At 39.0% G+C, this 19,566-nt stretch overlaps 1 protein-coding gene across 1 annotated transcript in view; it reads right to left on the reverse strand.

The window, feature by feature from the left end:
* Positions 1-5,568: 5,568 nt before the first annotated feature.
* The window catches only part of AP1AR (adaptor related protein complex 1 associated regulatory protein), a 33,503-nt gene continuing 19,505 nt past the window's right edge, over positions 5,569-19,566 (reverse strand). The window contains exons 7-10 of the mRNA XM_025182708.3: positions 16,198-16,259; positions 14,961-15,034; positions 13,821-13,949; positions 5,569-7,629 (exon numbers count right to left, since the gene is read on the reverse strand). Coding sequence (XP_025038493.2) covers positions 7,364-7,629; positions 13,821-13,949; positions 14,961-15,034; positions 16,198-16,259 — 531 coding nt within the window. The 3' untranslated portion in view covers positions 5,569-7,363. The remainder of the gene's footprint in view (positions 7,630-13,820; positions 13,950-14,960; positions 15,035-16,197; positions 16,260-19,566) is intronic.

Below are 19,566 nucleotides of genomic sequence, written 5' to 3' on the forward strand. Positions count from 1 at the left end.
AGGCGAGTAGATTCAGTGGTTTGTCGAGCCCTGACGACGACTATGGTAGCTGAGAGGAAGGCGAGGGCTAGGACCTAACCCTTGAGCTGATTTAGAGCTTTTTGGGAGGAGCACTAGGGCGATCCCTCGTAGAGGTCTTTGATGTCACAGATTTTAAAGGAGGATCAGTGATACAGTCTCTGCTATCAGTCCTGAGACTTCGCTATAGGTATTGTAGAAGTGTCACTGCTCCTTGGAATGCTTTCTCCGGCTCACCACATTTCCGGGACTTCACCACGGATAAGAGGCGAAGAAATGTTGCCTTGGTGGCTTAAGGTTACAACAGACTATTTGGTGAACCCCAAATATCCCTCCCAAGCCTTCGTTATGGAGGATAAAGAGAAGCACCTCAGGAGTCTGAGCGCCTTCTCTGACGATGGCTGAGGAGAGTGAGCCACACTGTCCCTGGAGAGGGCAGTGCTTATATGCATCTTGTGATGGGAAAGCGGAGTGATTGAGAGCACCAGCTGTACCCAACTTCTGAGGTAAATGCAGCCAACCTGTCCTTTTGGTGGGAAAAGCCAGTCCAAAGCAGTACTTGTTTACCTCAAACTGTTCTCACAAAGTTCAAAATGGAGGCAGTGATTCAAAATGGGAGTCGTAATATTCAAAATGGAGTCCTGGTTATACTATCCAATTAAAATCACTCCAACACTCTTGGTCAGTGACTCAGTGCCAGCCCAGGAGAGCCTTCCCCTCACCTTTCACTTACTTCTGGCACTTCAAGAGTGGCAGCAGTAGAAATTTTACTCCTGCTGCACCAAGGAGCACAAATGCCCAAGGGCTCAACTTCAAGTTTCACTTCTACACTGTCCTAGGTCAGAGTGAGACTGACTTACCACTGGGCCCATGGAAGGGAGGAGTAGAGTGGGTTGTGGGGGGCAGGAAATGAGCTCCAAACAGCAGTGGAAGCAGAGTGGGGTGGATAGTGGGCTTTGGGGAAAAATGAGTGGGATAGAGTACAGAAACTCTGCTAGCCTTGTTGATTTCTTATTCTCCCTTGCAATGAACAGAAATCAGAGGTCTGCTTTCTCACACTAGTAAGCAGCCTCTGATATCACTGGTATAACAAATATAGTCTTTGCTTCAGTTATTTTGCTCTTTCCTCTCCAATTGTCAAAGCTTGTTCCCATTTAACTCAACAGCAAAAAGCTTTTGATTTTAATGGGAACAGGGTTTGGCTCAAAGAAGAGATCAGAGAATGCGATTTTGATCAATTGCTTATTGGTCCAGACACAATTCTCATGCATGTGGTTGTGCCAGGCTGATTTTGATTGTCCCTGTTGTATGTCAGACTGCAGAAAATAACAAAACTATTGATACACATGGCACACGTAGTTTTATGCCTCTTCCTCTTTTTGTCTGTTTCTGGATTAAAGTATGGTTGAAAGGGCTGAAAGCTACTACAATAAGAAATTAAGTGAATTCTCCTGAGAGGACAGACATCTTTCTGGAAATAAAGTAAAATATTTCATTCATTTTATCAAAAATTAGGTCTGTGCTTCTAAATCTTCACTTGATTTGTATAGACTTTCATGTGGCAGATTGGAAGCAACCTTTCAAAATGTAGAAACCTTTCTGAAAATACTTTTAAAAATACCTGTCACAACTGCTTCTAGTAAATGTTCTTTTTCTATATTGAAACTAGTTCAAATTATGTTTTAATTTTAATGAGTAGTCAGGAACAAGACAAATTAGGCAATATTGACAACTAAACATGCTTCTTGACAAAATATTACTTACAATTACTTAATTGAAAATTTTGTACAGAAAAAATGTAGAAAAAAAGCTATCCAATTTTTTTCCAAATTGAGAAAATTTCATCAGAGGAAGTTTACTTTTATTTTTCAATTTGTGCATCATCTATTTATCTATACACACTTTTCATGTTAGTGTAATGCCAAAACAAACTCATCTAGGCCAGAAATTCTCAAACCGATCTGAACTCCATTCAGGTGGACCAAGGAAAGGTTAAGATTTTTTTAAATAAAGCACACTACAATAGAAAAATGGCATTAACAATATTTGGAAAGATCAGTAAGAGGCCTGCTGAGACCTTCAGTAATTTTCAAGTGTTCCATAAAAAATGTTAGTTTCTAAGGTGCCACAGAATTACTGGTGTTTAGTTACAGGCTGACAAGGCTTCCCCTCTGAGACTGTTTAAAAAAAAATACAAAAATAAAGATAATTTACTTTATTTTCATTTAGTTCCTATTATTTATTATAGAAGGATGACGAACAAAAGATAAACAGGGGTTGAGAGACGAGCTTTTTTTCATTGATTTCTGAGGTGGAGGCAAAAGAAGGTGAGTTTAGGGCCCCACTAACTTATTTGCCACGGTTTGGTGCAACCTCAGAGCCTGGGCCCACCACCGCATTGTTCTGTCTCCCAACCATTGCCATCCTCTGATGCTCCTGAGTAAAAAAAGAAATCTATCTAATCACTCACAGAATACATGGGGGGATGGGGGAGAGGGAGCTGCGGTGGGGAGTGCTTCCTTCCTGTTTCCTGCCAGTGGCTGGCTGAAATCCTGAAGCAAGAGTTTTCTGAACAGGACAAACTAGAAGTCAGCCTCCAGGCTGTTGTGCCCTGCTCACTATCACCACAAACAACCCTGTCATCAACTGCACACAAAAATTTGCCCAGCTCTTGCTTAAAACTAATTGTTTGCCCTTTCAACTACTACTGGGAGGCTTTTCCAGAAATTCACTCATCCCTTTAAGGGCCAGGATCTGCAATCATGTTGCGCTCCATTGTACCTAGCCCAGGCTGCCCATGATCTAAGCAGTGGATCAAATTGGCTGATTAATCCTCTTCATGATCACCTGAGGCATGTTAAACATACACTAACAATCTCATCCCTCTGATGATTAGACACAGTCTGCTAATTTCCCAGCTGAATTTGTTCATGGCCAGTTAATCTTTGTTCCTGTGCCAACATTATTCTTTAGTTTAAATAGCTATTCACACTCCCTGGTATATTACTTCTGGCTCCCCAATGTTTTTATATATATCAATTATATGCCTTCTTTTAGTCAGACTAAACACTTCAAGCTCCTCCTGTCTCCTCTCACAAGATAGGATGGCCAACAGACTAGAAGGCCTCATTCTTCTCTGTACCAGTTCCACTTCAAATTCACATTCCTCACCTGTAAAGAGTACCATTGCCTTCTTGTGAGCACAAATGCTTTAGAGATTGTGATGGAACCAAAGTACCACCTTATCTGTAGTTAACTTATTTATAGCAAAAGCAAGGCATAAAGAAAGAAAAGATGTTGAGGCTAAGGAACCAAGAAAATGAAGTGCAACTCCTTCTTTGTTCCCAAAGATCTCTGCAATCTTCTGTCTTGGAAGAGTGTGTGTAGCTGTTTCAAATATATACTTTTCCATTCTTTTAGAAATACTCCAAGTATTTTTCTCAGGGGGTAGGGTTGTGCTGGTGGTGGTGAATGGAAATAAAAACAGTATGATGGGATATGACAAAAAGTGTGTTAGAGATCCGAAAGGCTAATGCAACTTCCCTTTTCTTGCTCCTGAAGACTGCCATGAACCCCTTGAAGGAAACCTTTGCCCTTCTTTTTTGGCTTAATTATGCAAAAATATAGGGGACTCACGTTTCAGTTTAATTCTTGACTTAGTTTGGCTACATTAGTATTTGCGACACTAAGAATCCCAATATTCAACACACTGGTGCTAGTATTCTTTTTGCCTCACTACAAAACAACTTTGTTCACACAGCGGAGTTGACAGTTTTACATGTGCCCAGCCTACACGATCATTAGTTTAATGGTATCTGTGGGACTTTTTAAAGCCCCTAATATAATCCCTGTGAATGGAAACAATTTGGATTACTGGCAGAATTGCTTGCAATCAGCATCTGGAGCAACTTAACCACAAAGTGACACAACAGATTCTGTCATGAGACTACCTGGGTGGTTCTACAACAAAAAGCTACCATCTTTAAACCACCAACTAAAGATGATCAGAGATGGGGATTATTTGCAAACACCTGCACCCTAATAACTGAAAACAAATCTCTTCCACCTAGAAACTCATCACCAACAATTTTTTTCAGGCAGCTTACTTGCACCAAACCATGGCAAATAAGTTAGTGGGGCCCTAAACTCACCTTCTTTTGCCCCCACCTCAGAAATCAATGAAAAAGAGCTCGTCTCTCAACCCCTGTTTATCTTTTGTTCGTCATCCTTCTATATAAATAATAGGAACTAAATAAAAATAAAGTAAATTATCTTTACTTTTGTATTCCTTTTTGCAAGAAAAGGGAAGTTGCATTAGCCTTTCGGATCTCTAACACACTTTGTGTCATATGCACCCAACATCCTACAGAGAAAAGAAAATGGCAATGTGCCATTTTCATCATACAATCCGGATTATCCAATCATTTTGCCTATTTCTAACCCCCCAGTGACAGAGGACAGCTTTTGGCAGAACTTAGTACATCAGACAAATGGGAATGGGTCAACAATAAATTTTAGCAATTTTTAGACCTGTATTAACAGCAGCTAGAACAAAGGAACACTACAAGCTAAAACCGTGCATGTTCCATTGTAGCTGTACTACCACATCTTGTTAGACTTTGCTTTCAGAAAGGGTTCTCACTGAGAGGGACAGTGTTGTTTAGTAGTTACATAAAGAAACAGCAAGTCAAAGTGATTGTATCTGATCACTGCTCTACTTCTATGCAATTCTGGGCAACATACTTGAATCCCTCTGCTTTGTTAACCCGTAATGGTTAATTTACCTACAGTGCTTCATAGGTGAATCTTGAAGACACACTACTAGTTCAAATTGGTCTACATATTCAGAACTTCTATTAAAAATGTACCTGTCACAATAAAAATCCATGGACACATTAACCTGCCCCCCCAAACTGTTAGGTGCAATCTTTACTATACAACTGAAAGATTAGTTAACAGCACAAGTTGTCTTGAAAGAACCTATAAAGAAAAGTGAAAACCTAATTTATTTTCATTTCTAAAACTAAGTTGAAGTTCCCCATACCTCCTTCATTTTTTATCAAAAGATTATGTACAAAAGTCACTCTGGTTACTTAATTGAACAAAAAGAGAACTCTAAAAAAGCAGAAATACATCAACACTTGATCAGCTTCTTTTTGAAAACAGAAACAAAAGAGGAAGAAAGTAACTGAGCATAATGAAGATATTGAAGTAAAGGTATTTCCATCCTTCAAAAACCATTTTAATTATACTTGTGTATATTTATAGTTTCCAAAGGTGTGTGCATATATATATATATATCTAGACTCCGTTGTTATTTAAGTCAAATGATTATGATTCATTTAACTGCTGAAAGGGAATGCTACTAATTACTACGGTTAAACATGTGTCACTATCTGCAGTCCAAGTTATATCGTTCCTCTTTTTGATTTTTGCTTGCTCAGCATTCAAGATCCTTTGCCATCAACAGTATTTCATGTGTGACTATGGTTTGCAGAACAATTAGTCTCATAATTATTAAGCAGAAAAAAAGGGCAAAGGTTATGTGGGTTACTTTTTGAGTAAAAAAGTTTATTTACAGCTTAAGAAAGTTGCCTTTCCTTTGAGTTCAGTATATGAATATATGTCAAGAAAAAAATTACAGTAGTTGCTTACACCAAAACAAAAAAAATATACATTTGAGATGTACAAACTTTTAAAAACATATTTCAGGCATTGCAAATGCAAGTATTACATTGAAATATTTCCAACAACATAGCTACAACTTAAATTAAGAAATGGAATGTTAAGTACATTAAAAGATTTAGCTGTTTCCTAATGTGTCAGTGTATGTACATATTTAGTCAGTGTCTGGTACTATATTTTTAGATAAAAGGCATTAGGAAGATCAAACTACCCTGACCTTGCCATATTACAGGTGCCCAGATATCTAAACGGATTACACATTAGACAATATATACTTTTGTTATTTCTGATGATGCAGATTTTTGTAACTTTGAAAAAGTGCATTGCCTTTATTCTAAAAATAAAGAGCCACACATGAAAATCCTTATTCAGAAATACGCTATAGAGGAACACAGTTTACATTAGGAGAGTAAAGCTTTACTGAAAGTTCAGGAAAAACACACAGCTGTGTTTTACAGTCTCTCCAGTTAATGTTTTATATAATTCATAACCAAAATGTGAGGGGAGACTATACATCAGATGCCATGAAGACTTGCTTACGTTTCAGCTCATAGCAGCAATGGTAACTTTCCAGTTACAAAGCATATGAAAGCTTGAAAAATTCAATGTACTGTTTCGTAACTGGAAAGGATGAGTACTCCTATTTGTGTTAACATAGATCCTGTGGCTTTCTTCCAAACCTAGCAAAAAGTGATTTTGTTCCATATACTGCAAGTCTGTTCACAATGCTGTCTATAAGAATTATTCATACAAAGCTGAAGAAATAAGTATTCCATGAGTAAAAAGTCTCTCTAAACACTTTTGTACTATCACATTTGATGAGTTTTAAGTAGGAAAAAAATTTAATCTTTGGTCCTCTGAATTTTCCTTTGAGTAACTTTCAAATTTCAAAATTTCCTGAAGGGCAGCTATTTAAAAAAAAAAAAAAAAAAAAAAAATCTTTACGTAGCATACTTTCACTAAACACAGTACCTCATTTTACAGGACCAATCTTGTCTAATCTTTTTTCTATTGGATATGCCATTTGAATCGTTATGGTTGACACAAGAAAATTCAAACAATCAACATTTCAAATGCTGACTCTACCTTCCTATGTTAAAGAACGAATCAAAAAGTAGATTATGAAAAAAGGCAGTTTATAAATGTAATGTCTCTACTTTCACATTCTCACTGACTTTAAGGCCAAAAGGGACCATTCATGATCATCTAGTCTCACCTCCTGCACATGGAAGGCCACAGAACCATACCCACCACTTAATACATTCCAGTATTAAGGTAACTTAAGTAGGGTATTTATTCTCAAGATAAATATTAGGCCAATGACAACATGTAAAACAACCAGTAGAAACACATTGAAACTAAGTGACTAGTTAAATTACAAGTATGTCAAGCTGTGACTTAGTGCAGATAATTTTATATGAATCCCAAATTTCAAGAAATATACAAGATAGAACCATCCCAGTATTTTCATAAACATTTAAAAGGTAGACAATAAAATTGCACTTAATTCTGAAGCAACTCAGATAACAAATCATTCCCATTCCTTTCTAATGAATATTGATTCAGTTTCCTTCTTTTTCTGATAGAAAGGACTCAACTTTCTGTACACTCCCTTTAACTTTAAACATTTTATCACTGATCAACAGGCCTCACAAGTTCACTATCTGTCTTGTTGATCAGTGCTGGGTTTATGTATGTCTGACACAGACAGTTCTATTACAGGATTCACAAATCCAGCATACTCTGAATTGCCATTATCATCCATTTCAGCACTAACAAAGTCATTCTCCCATTCCAAACCATTTGAGTCATCAGAGGCTGAGGTTGGATTACTTCCTGTCTTTTTGCTGTTAAATTTCAGTGCTGCCCGGAGTATATCTTCTTCTGTTTTAGAGCGCTCTTTCATTGGAATCATTCTGTTCATGCCTGCAATTTAAGAGGACTTTGAGAATGAAACTATTTTCTAGCATTTTTAAAAAAAGGCAAGCATGGCTAAAATAATATCAGGTTTTGTTGATAATATTTTCCACCTAGTCAACTTCCTGCTCTTTCTACTTAATAAGTATGTATGTATTCTGAACATACTGCACATAGAAAAGACAATACACCTGATCTTAGCGTTCAAGAGGCTGAGAAGTGCTACAAGCTTTCTGGTTCAATGAAAGCTTTCTGGTTCAATGAAAGCTACTAACTCCTGTTAAAAATCACATGACCTGTAGTAATGAATCCCTTCTAGCTTCCTGATAGTAATTTCAGAAGTCATCTTCACTAAGTGAAACAAAGATTCTAATATTCAAAAATTGTTTCCCTAGCTAAACACATTTTCCATTGTGCAGAGGGCACATTCAGGTGATCAGAATTTTGCAGAACTTAGAAATGTTTCAAAAGAAAGGGAGGTTAGCAATGCCGTATCATGTCCAGAGATGTATAAACTGTCTCCTTTGCTCAGAGAAAGGAGTGAAAGCTCGCAGAGGCAATCAAAGATTGACTGTAGTACCTCTGCTTTCATTATGGGCAGGTTTCCTCATCTCTCCTAATTAAAGGTCTAATTTTACATTTGAATTATAGCAATGATTCTAATTCACTTACAGTATGCTGTCTATATAATCAACTTTATCACTTGAGATTCCAGGAAAAAGTTTACATCCACTCCACAGAAGGAGTGGTTTATTTAAGTTTAGCAATACTGTAGTACCTCAGAGTTACAAACATCTCAAGAATGGAGGTTGTTCATATGAGAGGGTTACTCACCCTCTGCAGTAACTGAAGTTCTTCGAAATGGGTGTGCCTGTCAGTGCTCTACCTTAGGTGTTTGGGTGCCCCTGCATGCCCAGCTAGAAGATTTGTATAGCAGTGCTTTAGCTAGGCTGTTTGCGCATGTGCAGCAATCCTGACGGGCTAGCAGCTAATGTGCATGCGCGAACCCGGATCCTCTCAGTTTCTTTTCTGCCCCAGTAGGCATGTGAGAGGATGCCCCGAAGCAGAGGGGAGGAAGGGTGGGTGGTGGAGCACCCATAGGGACACCCATCTAGAAGAATTTCTGTTACTGCAGAAGGGAACCTTCTCTTCTTCTTCGAGGCTGTCCCTGTGGGTGCTTCACCTTAGGTGACTACAAAGCAGTGTGTCCGCTGGAGGCGGGTGCTTCATTCGGTATAGTGTCTCTATGGAGAGCTGTCAGGATGGGGTGGCTAAAAAGGGTTCCTCTAGAACAGGGGTTCCCAACCTGGGGTACGTGTATCCCCAGGGGGTACGAGAAGCTTGTCAAGGGGGTAGGAGGAATATTTGGTAAATAACTCGATTATCCTAATTGAAATATTCCAAAAGTAGTAGTGTTGGTGAAAACAGTTGTGGATTCTAGAGTCTAGAATTTATTTCCTTTCATATTGAATAGGGGGTATGGGAAGGTTTACTAAAAGCCAAGAGGGTACGGGGACTGAAAAGGGTTGGGAACCGCTGCCCTAGAAGGATATGTGTTGACAGCGTAGTGGGTCGCAAAAGTATAGATGGACAACCAGGTAGCTGATTTGCAAATATCCAACAGGGGGACGCCCTGGACATATGCAGTTGATGCAGCCATGGCTCAGGTGGACTGCACACGTTGTTGTGCAGGCAGCTCTTTGGCAAAGGTTGAGTAAGCCAGTCTTATACATTCTACTATCCATTTGGAAAGTTTCTGAGAGGAGACAGGAAGTCCAGAGATGTTTCTGTAGTCGAAATGAAATGTTGGTATTGTGGATTCGTGTCGTTCTATCTATGTAGAACGCAATGGCCCTGCGGAGATCGAGGATACAAAGCATTGCCTGCGTCTCATTGTCGTAAAGTTTGAGAAAGACGACGGTAAATTGATAGGTTCATTGCAGTGGAACGCAAAGGAGACCTTGACAAGAATTTTGAGTGAGGCCTAAGTACCACCTTGTCTTCATAGAAGACCGTAAGAAGTGGGTCTGTCATGAGGGCTGCAATTTCTCCCACCCATCTGGCAGATGTTATGGCCACCAGAAAGGCCACCTTTATGGAGAGGTGGTTTGAGGAGAGGGGAGGTGTTTCGCAAGCCTCTGAGAAACCTTTTAGTTACGGGGTGGGTGAACACTGATGTACTGTCTATTGGTTGGTTTTGAGTGCTACGTCTGACTAAAAGGCAAGAATCAAAGGCTATGTACGTAACTGAAGAGCTCAATGCAGAGCGCACTGCAGGTTCTGACTGGCGCCTGAGGCGGCAGAGAAGGAACTGAGGGAATCAGGGTTCGCGCATATGCATTAGCTGCTGTCACATTGGGATTGCTGCGCATGCGCCAACAGCTTAGCTAAAGCACTGCTATACAAATCTTCCGGCCGGGCGCGCTGGGGCACCCAAATACCTAAGGTGGAGCACCGCCCAGGACAGCCTCAAAGAAGAACTGAACATTATGGTTGTTCTTGCTAAAATGTACAAGTGCACATTGAGTTAATACAGTTTTGAAACTTTACTGTGCAGAATAAAAACGCTGCTTTCCATTTATTTTTAATAGTTTGCATTTAACACGGTATTGTATGTGTTTTGTCTCTGCTGTTGCCTGACGCTGTACTTCTAGTTTCAAATGAGGTGTATCGTTAACTGTTCAGTTTATAACGCAGGCTCTATTTAAGTCTTTGTTCCTTTGCTACTGACATTTCACTGAAGGCATTAGCAAGAGAGATACATAATATCATTTAACAAGTTATATTGCTATTATGGTGAAATGGCAGCATAATTACATTGCAGTTCCATGCTAATTGTACATGACAACTTGTGAACCATAACATATTTAGAAGAGAAGAGAAAATGTAAGCACAGAAAGGATACATTGTGAAAACGGTGTCTGACATTCTGTATAATGCAGGCCATAAACCTTTCCCAAAATAATTCCTAGAGAAAATCCACTGGAAACTTCTAACCCTTGATTTTAAAAAAGGTGTGTGATGGAGAAATTGTTCCAAAGGTTACTCTCGCCGTTAAAAATTTCAATTTATTTCCAATCTCAATTTGTCTAGCTTCAACTTCCTGCCATTTAACTGTCTTATACTCTTCTCTGCTAGATTTAAGTTCGTATTATTAAATGTGTATTCCTCATGTAAGTACTTATAGACTAATCTTTGTTAAGCTAAATATACTAAGCTCCATGAGTCTATCACTATAAGCATGTTTCCTATCCTTTAATCATTCACATGGGGCATCTCTGAACCCTCTCCAATTTATCAACATTATTCTTGAATTATGAACATCAGACCTGGGCACAGCATTTCAGCAGTAGTCACACCAGTGCCAAATATACAGGTTAATTTACTTCTATATCTACTTGATATTTGCATGGCTAGGCATCCCAATATTGCATTAACTTGATATTCCAGTGTTACACTGGCCAAACATGTTCAGCTGATTATCCACCATACCCCCCCCCCAAATGTTTTTCAAAGCCCGAGTTTCCCAGAAGTAAATCCCCCAATCCTGTAAGTATGGCCTATGTTCTTTGTTCCCAGATGTATTCATTAACATATAGCCCTATTAAAAGCATAGATCCAGCATTCTAGGGCACTCATAACCCTAAACCCGATCTCTTCATTAGTTACCATTCCCACACTTTTTGTCTCATCTACAAGTTTTACCAGTGATGATTTTTGTGTTTTTTTCCTGGGTCACTGATGATGTCAAATAGCATAGACGAAGACCGAATCCCTGCAGGACCCCTCAGGACGGACGCACGCACGCACACGGATCCCCTTGTACACTGACATTTTTAAGTCATCAGTTAGCATACATTTAAATGATAAACTGGCTATGTTAAATCTATTTCATTCTAGTTTTAATTGAAATGTGCAGCACCAAGTAAAATGCCTTAAAGATGTTTAAGTGTATTACATAAATACTATTACCTTTAGCAATCACACTGTAATTGCCTCAAAAAGATAAAGTTAATTTTGTCAAATTTATGCTGATTTGGATTCACTTCACTATACTCCTTTAGTTCTTTATTAAGTAAGTCCTATTCCTATATCAGCCACGCTATCTTACCTGGAATTGACGTCAGGCTTATGAATAGCTAGGAAATCTTGTATGCCTTTTTTTAAAATCAGAATTCTTCTAGAGCTTCCCCATTTTTCCAAGACTTATTGAAAATCAACATTAACTATTGAGTGAGCCCCCCAGAATATTCTTTTAAAACTCCTGGATGCAAGTGATCTGGACCCACTGATTTTTAAAGTGTCCAACTTCAGTATCTTCTGTTTAACAACTTCCAGAGATACTAATAAAATGGAAAGAGTGTTACCACCATTGTATACACCTACGAGAATTCTGTGTGTATGCATACACTTAGAATTCATTCCCCTTGTAGATTTCTTCTTCCTCTGCAGAAAATAAACCCTGCAGGAGGGGCATGAAATTATGCCTTTTGCCCACCAGGGGCTGTTATAGCACCAGAATAGGTAGCTGGGCTCACTGGTCATAGCAACAAGCAGCAGGTAGGGAGGCAGAGAGACTGTGTTCCTCACAATGCCATTACAGTGGGGCCAGATGAGGAGATACTGGACATGGGAGAATAAAGAAGAGAGTGGGAACCATACGACTGCTGGGGAATACTAAGGATCCACTTTGTTATTTTTTCTATTCAAGATTTAAAGTAACTGAGGAAATGGATTGTGGTGTATATACTTCCTTTTCATATATGTCCAGATACCACCACTGGCAAAATCACCCAGTGACTGGCAGAAAGTATGATCTCAATTATACTTAGTTTTCAATTTTGAAAGTCTGTCACCAAATAATTATATATGAATAAGTTTTCAATTATTTAGTCAGTTGGCTAGAAATCAATGCGATAAAAATGGAAGTGACGTTACTGTCAAGGATTACAATGAAATGCCAGCTTAAATCTTTAACTGCTTTATTAGTTGAAGTCTGCCAACTGCTGTAGTTCACAAGATTTATTGCTCTGGGATTACCAAAATTGTTTCAGTCAGAATAGCACTTTTCCCCCCCTCAACCATGGCTGAGCAGGACTGCATCTCTCCTTCAGATATAACTTACCTTGTTCATCTATTCTTTTCTAATTACTTGATTGGAAAATAGCAATAGGTTTTATCCAAGACTATGAAAGGAACACAGAAGTTTGAGAAAGTCCTAAATGCAACTTCCCGCTACCTTCTGTGTGGGGCAAGCAACCAATGAGAGCATATTTATCATCCACTCTGCACCGGCTGCTAATCCACTAGTGGATAGAAATTCAAGTTATTTAACACTAGCAACAACAACAACAACAACAACAACAAAAAAATCATTGTCTAGGCTTAGGTTATTTTAACAGGAATTCACCCTTTACAGAAATTTGCTCAAATGCAAACCCGTATATTTTTAGAACGAGCCAAAATAAAATTCTGTCTTTCAAAAATGAATTTTTCAAGACCAATCTGTAGATCTTTTTTCTAGATCACTACAACTTTTGGGTTGTGTCAGAAGGATGGAAACCCACATGTAAATAGTAAGGAATATATTTACCTTTAAACAATTATGTATATCTATTAAATTATTTTTGCATCCTAGGCTAGGTTGTGAAACAACAAAAGCAAGCAATAATAATCATTTCCTGATGCTACTTGCTCACAAGGGGGCAGTATTTATTTACTGTTATATTTTGTTGCAGATATGCATGGTAACCTCACTAGTAGTAATGTCAAAACATTATGCAAATTTGGTTAAGAATCTAAGGAACTTAGTTTTTACTGTTCAGACAGCTGAAAATATTAGTTATTCTTATAAATTTGTTTAAGCTAATCTCCTTGTGACACAGTCTTCTTAATTTTCAAAGAGAATGACTTAAGAGAATTGGTATCCACCTGTGTAGCTGCACATACGAGCCACAGATATCCACATCCATATCTGCGGATGAAGATACCTGGAGATATAAAACAGATATCTGCAGGGCTCTAAGAAAGAAGTACACATTAAAAAAAACCCCTCAGTTTTAAGTAATTTTCTTCTTTAGAAGAAACAATATTTTTTATATGGTCAAACTACATACAATACATAAGTCATTGAAATAATTAATATTTTTGACATGTACAAGATTTGCGTGACCAACAATATCATATGACAGAATAAGTACCTTCTTCATCTTCCCACTCTAGATCTAGTGAAGTGCTGTCATCATTTCCACTTGTTGATTTTGTTTTAGTCATTAAGTCACAGCTGCTCTCAGTGTTTGGTGTCAAAATAGTAGCATCAGATGACAGTCCTACATCAAGAAAGAAGCTTTAATTCATACATGTTTGATTTCCAGATTTAATAGCCAAAACTATCACATGTCCATAGCAACTTTTTCTTAGAAACCATGCACTTTGCAAACCTACTAAAATTAAGCCTCAGCATCACTATCTGACAAATCACCAATTTAATTAAATGTATCCTCTGTTGGGAGAGCATACAGCAGATTTTTAACAATTTACAACATTAAACAATTAAGGTAGGACAGTGAAGAACACTGTATCCAATTAAAATTACACAGGGATTTAGACCTAGAATGCAATTATGCAAGTTGGAATCTGGCCAGCATTAAAACAAGAGTTCTACAGGATCCGTAATTACAAGCAGCCAGATACTCTTTTTTTCTTTATTTTTTTTTTAAACACACACTTCAGACACTGTGCTTCCAACAATGCAGACCCTATTAATAAGATAATGGTGCATTGGGTCAGAACTGATTCAATGGTGAGAGTAAATTAAAACACATACAGCAGTGGCTTTCAATCTTTTTTTTATTTGCAGACTCCTAAAAAACCTAAAATGGAGGAGCCGACCCTCTGGAAATCTTAGTCTGTGGACCTCCAGGAATCTATTGGTAACAGGTTGAAAGCCACTGACATACAGCACCTTCTCCTACAACGCCTAGGTGTTTTCTGGATGTGTCTGTGGAACACTGCTGCTTCAATTCCTGGAAAACCCTGAATATGCAGTAGAAGTCAGCCTGAGAAGCTCAGTTTGAGTGCTAATTCAAAACTCATTTGCTTTTAAGATTAAACAATGTGAGCGCAGGGTACAGCATAGGCACCTCTCTGATAGGTATATGAAGTACATCTCCAGATGTCTCCATACCTCACAAATACAAGCAGAATAGTTTGTCTCATAGAAGTAGAAACCCAAACATGAGAAATCCAGATTTTGATTTGGAGAAGGATATTCAACACACTTTGCTCTACAGTTATTTATAGAAAATCTAATTTTAAAATGCATTATGAAAATTACTTACTACTGCTTCGAAAAGCTTCATATTGGAGTTTTATATTTCTCAAGTAAGAATCAAAATCCTCCTCTGCCACTGAGCTATAAAGAAAACATTTTGCTTATTATACCCAGACTTATCAGTGATAATACCTAGCATTTACTTTTTTTAGCATATCTACAAGTCCACCATTTTAAAATCTGAATAAATAATATCTTTCAATAGGTACTCAACTCACTTGGGAATTTTACGGACCAGTGTATATGGCACCTCTTGTTAGCTGTAAGAAATATCTGCACACAGTTTCAGCTACTATCTTTATACAGATGACTTGCGAATTTATATTTCAATTCCACATTCGTCATCTCCTTTCCAATCCTGCATCTCTGCTTTTTAACATCTCCTTTGATAACCTGCAAGTAACTTCACAAGGCTAAAACTGGACTCCCTTAATCTTCCTCCCAAACCTACTTCTCTTTCTTTATTCTTATCCAACCATCTTGTTCATCTGTCACTCAGATCCATAACCTAGGAGTTTATCTTTGACTCCTCCCTCTTATTTACCTTATACATCAAGTATCCAAATATTAATTTTCTTCCTCCATGGTATTTCCAAAATCCCCCGATCACACCCCAGGCAGGTAAAACTAACTCAAGCCCTCTGCATCATTAATTGCAATTACTGCAACCTTCTTCTTCTCTGGTCTCCCTAACAAGTACACAATTTCCCTCTGACTCATTCAAAATGTGTCTGCTTGGCTCTCATTTTCTTATTGGCTCCAAATATTTATTTCTTTGATTCCCTCCCACTGCCACCTCTCTCTATACTAGCATTAATAAAATTCATGAGTTTACTTTCACTAACAAAATGTTTTGCAACAGCAGAAAGCACAAAGCTCTGACACTATTCTATTACATGTCTGATTAATTTATTCATAAATGCAGATTTCAAACTTATCATGAAAGACATGAGATGAAGAAGTAACTCAAGTAACTCTGAACCAGAATTATTCCAGTAACCCCATCAGATACTATATTAAGCATAAGTATGACAACGACCATATGCAAGAATGGCTACTTTTTGGATGTGAGGGGAAAACAAAATGTTCTAAATATCCCTTAATTGAAAGAGACCTTGAAGTTCTAGACAAGAGTGCAAACGACATGTTTGGAAAATGGGAGAGAATACACCCTCAGATGCTGAAACTCACTCCCCTTTTACTAAACATTAATAAAACAATAGTTCTTGTTTTTCACATCTTACCTTTGATATTCTCCATTATTAACCTCTTGTGCTTGCTGCATTATCCTCTGTAGTCTATGTTGCTACCAAAGAAAGCGTAAGTTGTTATATATCAGGAATTTTCAAGAATCACTCAGAAGAAACACACTTAATACCCTTTGTATCATTTATAAATATTAACAAGTTTCAACCTTTGTGGGGTCAATTGACTCCCTGTTGTGAAACCTAAAAATGTCATCCCAGCTGCTCCAATTTAGAATGTGGATATTAGAGTCTAGTCAACTAACCAATAAGCATGAATTTATCAAGTAGCACTATCATCTAGTCGATTCCCCCTAGCTGCTGCTCTGCATTGTAAAGGTGCTAGCTCGGCCCCTGCTCCGTGGGTCTCTTGCTGTGAATCTGGCATGAGCCAGACTGAACGCCACAGCTGCCTACCCCTGTTGACTAACTGGATAGTCAACAGAAAATCTATCAACTATTTGACTGGGGAAGTAATCACATTTTAACATCCCTAATTTAAAGCTGCCACAATATCAGCTGGGAAAGAGACAGGACTTTGATTCTACTAATACAGCTCCTTAAACAGGTCAAATGCTTGTCAGATACTAATAATTTTTTCTTCCTAATCTTGGCGGATGAGTAGATTCTCTGCATTGTAGTACTTGCCTTTCTAAATGAGAGAGAAACAGCATTCTAACTTGATCTAATTTTTGTATGCAAAATCAGTTAATAAGGCACCACCCTGTTTGCAAACATGAAAACAGGAGTATTTATTCACCATAGCATCTCTCCTTCTCAACATAGTATATCTCAGCTGCTTTTAGAAAGTACTAAGAACAGAATAAAACATCCAAATCATGTGATCAATAGAAAACATCTTTAATCTGACAATCAAGAAAAATCTAAAGTTTAAGGAAGCAGTTTTATTTCCTCACATTACTCAAATACAAAGCAATATTCCCACATAATTTGTATTTTTATATACCAGGATAAAGTGTTTGATTTGTATGAACAAAAGCTTTACTCCTTGACATGACAAACATTTACTGATTCTTCTAAATTCTTCAGTTCAAAGCCTTTTTTGTATCCTTATGTTTACACAAACTGAGATTATGAGATACAACCCAATAGTAGAGTTAAGATGCGTATCTTATGGGCACAGGATTTCATTAATTTCTGAACAATTTTTATTTAAGATGACTAACACCTGATCTCCCTCCCTGCAATCTCAGATAAAAATAGTGGATAAAAATGTAAGGCCTACACAATACCTACTGATCAGTTTATTACCTTTAAGGAAATAAAACTTCATTTTGATTACATGGAATGCTGTAACTTTTGTAGCTAGAGCCCAGGCATGTTGTAGTAAGCATCCTCTCAGATATATAAATGAGAGAAAAAACTAATGTAAGTAAAATGAAAGATTACTTCAAGCACCTTATAATGGCTGTAATAGAGCTCCTTCTGAAGGGCTGAATGGGTTTAGTGAAAATTTTAATACAATACTCCAAGTAGGGATGTAAGCGACTAGTTGATCTGATAAGCAAATGTTTATTGCATAGCTGACTCGACTAGTCATTTCCCCCCACCTTGCTGCCTCTATAAGAGAGGCAGGAAGTGGGGGGGGGGAGGGGAGGGAGAGCAGGAGCCAGTGCTGGGGGGAACCAGTAAAGCTGGTTCCCCCAGCACCATCTCGGGGGCGGGGGGTGAGAGAGGGAGGGAGAGACAGTGGGAAATGGCATGAGCGGGGACTGCTTCAGTCCCCACTCGCGCCAGTTCCCACTGTGGGCATTTCTGCTTTCAAAAGCAGAAGTGCTACAGGGAGCACTGGGCGAGCAGGAACTCAAGCAGTCCCTACTCACTTTGCAGCGCTCCCCCCCCTTGCTGCCTCTTTGAGAGGCAGCAAGGAGGTGGGGGGAGGGGAAGGAGGCCAGGTGTCAGTGCTGGGAGGACAACAGTGGCTTCAGGGTGCCACCCTCCCCCCTGCTGCCTCTAATAGAGGGGGGATAGGGGACGCTGCTGTGAAGCAGCCCATCGCAGGGGACCTAGAGGGGAACTGGGATCCCCTGTGAACAGGGGTTGTTGCCGCTAAGCAACTCCTGTTCTCCACCATGAACAGGGGCTGCTGGACTCCACGCGAGTTGGACCAAGCAGTCCTGGCTAGCGCTGATCATTGTGCCTCTGCATTTTAAATGCAGGAGCCCAGTGGCTCTTGCTACATTTAAAATGCAGAGTCCAACACAGGTGGCTCCGGAGCCGGGATGAGTCAGCACTGCTCAGTCCCGGCTCGAGTTGGCTCCTGGAGCTGCCCCGCTGCACCTCTGCAGAGGTACTTATCGAGTAATTATATAGTCAATACAAATTCTATTGACTATACGATTAGCCAGATAACCGCATTTTAACAGCCTTAACTCCAAGATGACAATGCGTTTTCTTGGCACAAAAGTGTTTTCCCACTGTGGAGTATTTGGCAAGTAACATATTAGCACAACTAGATTTTGAATGTGCAGTTACAAAGAAAGCAAACACATTTCTTATTAATACTTGGTTGATGAGAGAAGATGGATTGGAGGTAAGAAAAAGATAACCCTCTACTAACTAGGGATGTAAAAGAGTGGTCGAATGGTCAACTACCTGATAATCCTAGGCTTATCATGTAGTCGAGTTGACTACTTGTATTTCCTGCCCTCTCCCCCACTAGCTGCCTCTATATCAGAGCAAACAAAGAAGTGGGGAAGGGGAGAAGCAGGTGCTGGGGGGAACTGGCTTAAAAGCCTGTTGTCCCCCCAGCACCATCTCCGCAGTGTGGGGATGGAGGGGGGACCGACAGGGGACATAGAGGAGCAACAGGGAACCCATTGCAAGCGGGGACTGAAGCAGCTCCCAGCTTTTTCTGGGTCCCAACTGCTGCACCTCTGCATCTGAAATATAACAAGAGCCTGCAGAGAGGGTGCTGGGGAGAAACCAACTGATATAGAGGCAGCAATGAGGGGGAGAAATGAGAGTAGACGACTCGACTACCCAATTAGCCTAGGCTGCGGGCAGCTCTTACTACATTTCCAAGGCAGAGGCGCAGCAGGGATAGTGTAGCCTTGTAATTTTGTAGATAATAAGTAAGTTAGTTATAATGAATGTATGTTACAGCATAAGATTTGGATTAAATTTAAACACAAGATGTAGGCCTCAGATAGCTTTGTTAACTTGGCTCCAGATCTGTTTGATGTTAGCATGATATGAAGATGAAATGAAGGGATGGAATATTGTAATGCATAGTGATGTCAGTATAGACAAAGCCTTGTAATAGAAAGAAAGAAGTTTAATGCTGAAAGACTTTGTAAGTTTGTTAAAGTGACAAGGAGCACCCTTTGTTCCATGCTGCAATTATGT

This window comes from Pelodiscus sinensis, chromosome 4 (genome assembly GCF_052426305.1).
Source record: "Pelodiscus sinensis isolate ZL-2025 chromosome 4, ASM5242630v1, whole genome shotgun sequence".
Lineage (NCBI taxonomy): Eukaryota > Metazoa > Chordata > Testudines > Trionychidae > Pelodiscus > Pelodiscus sinensis.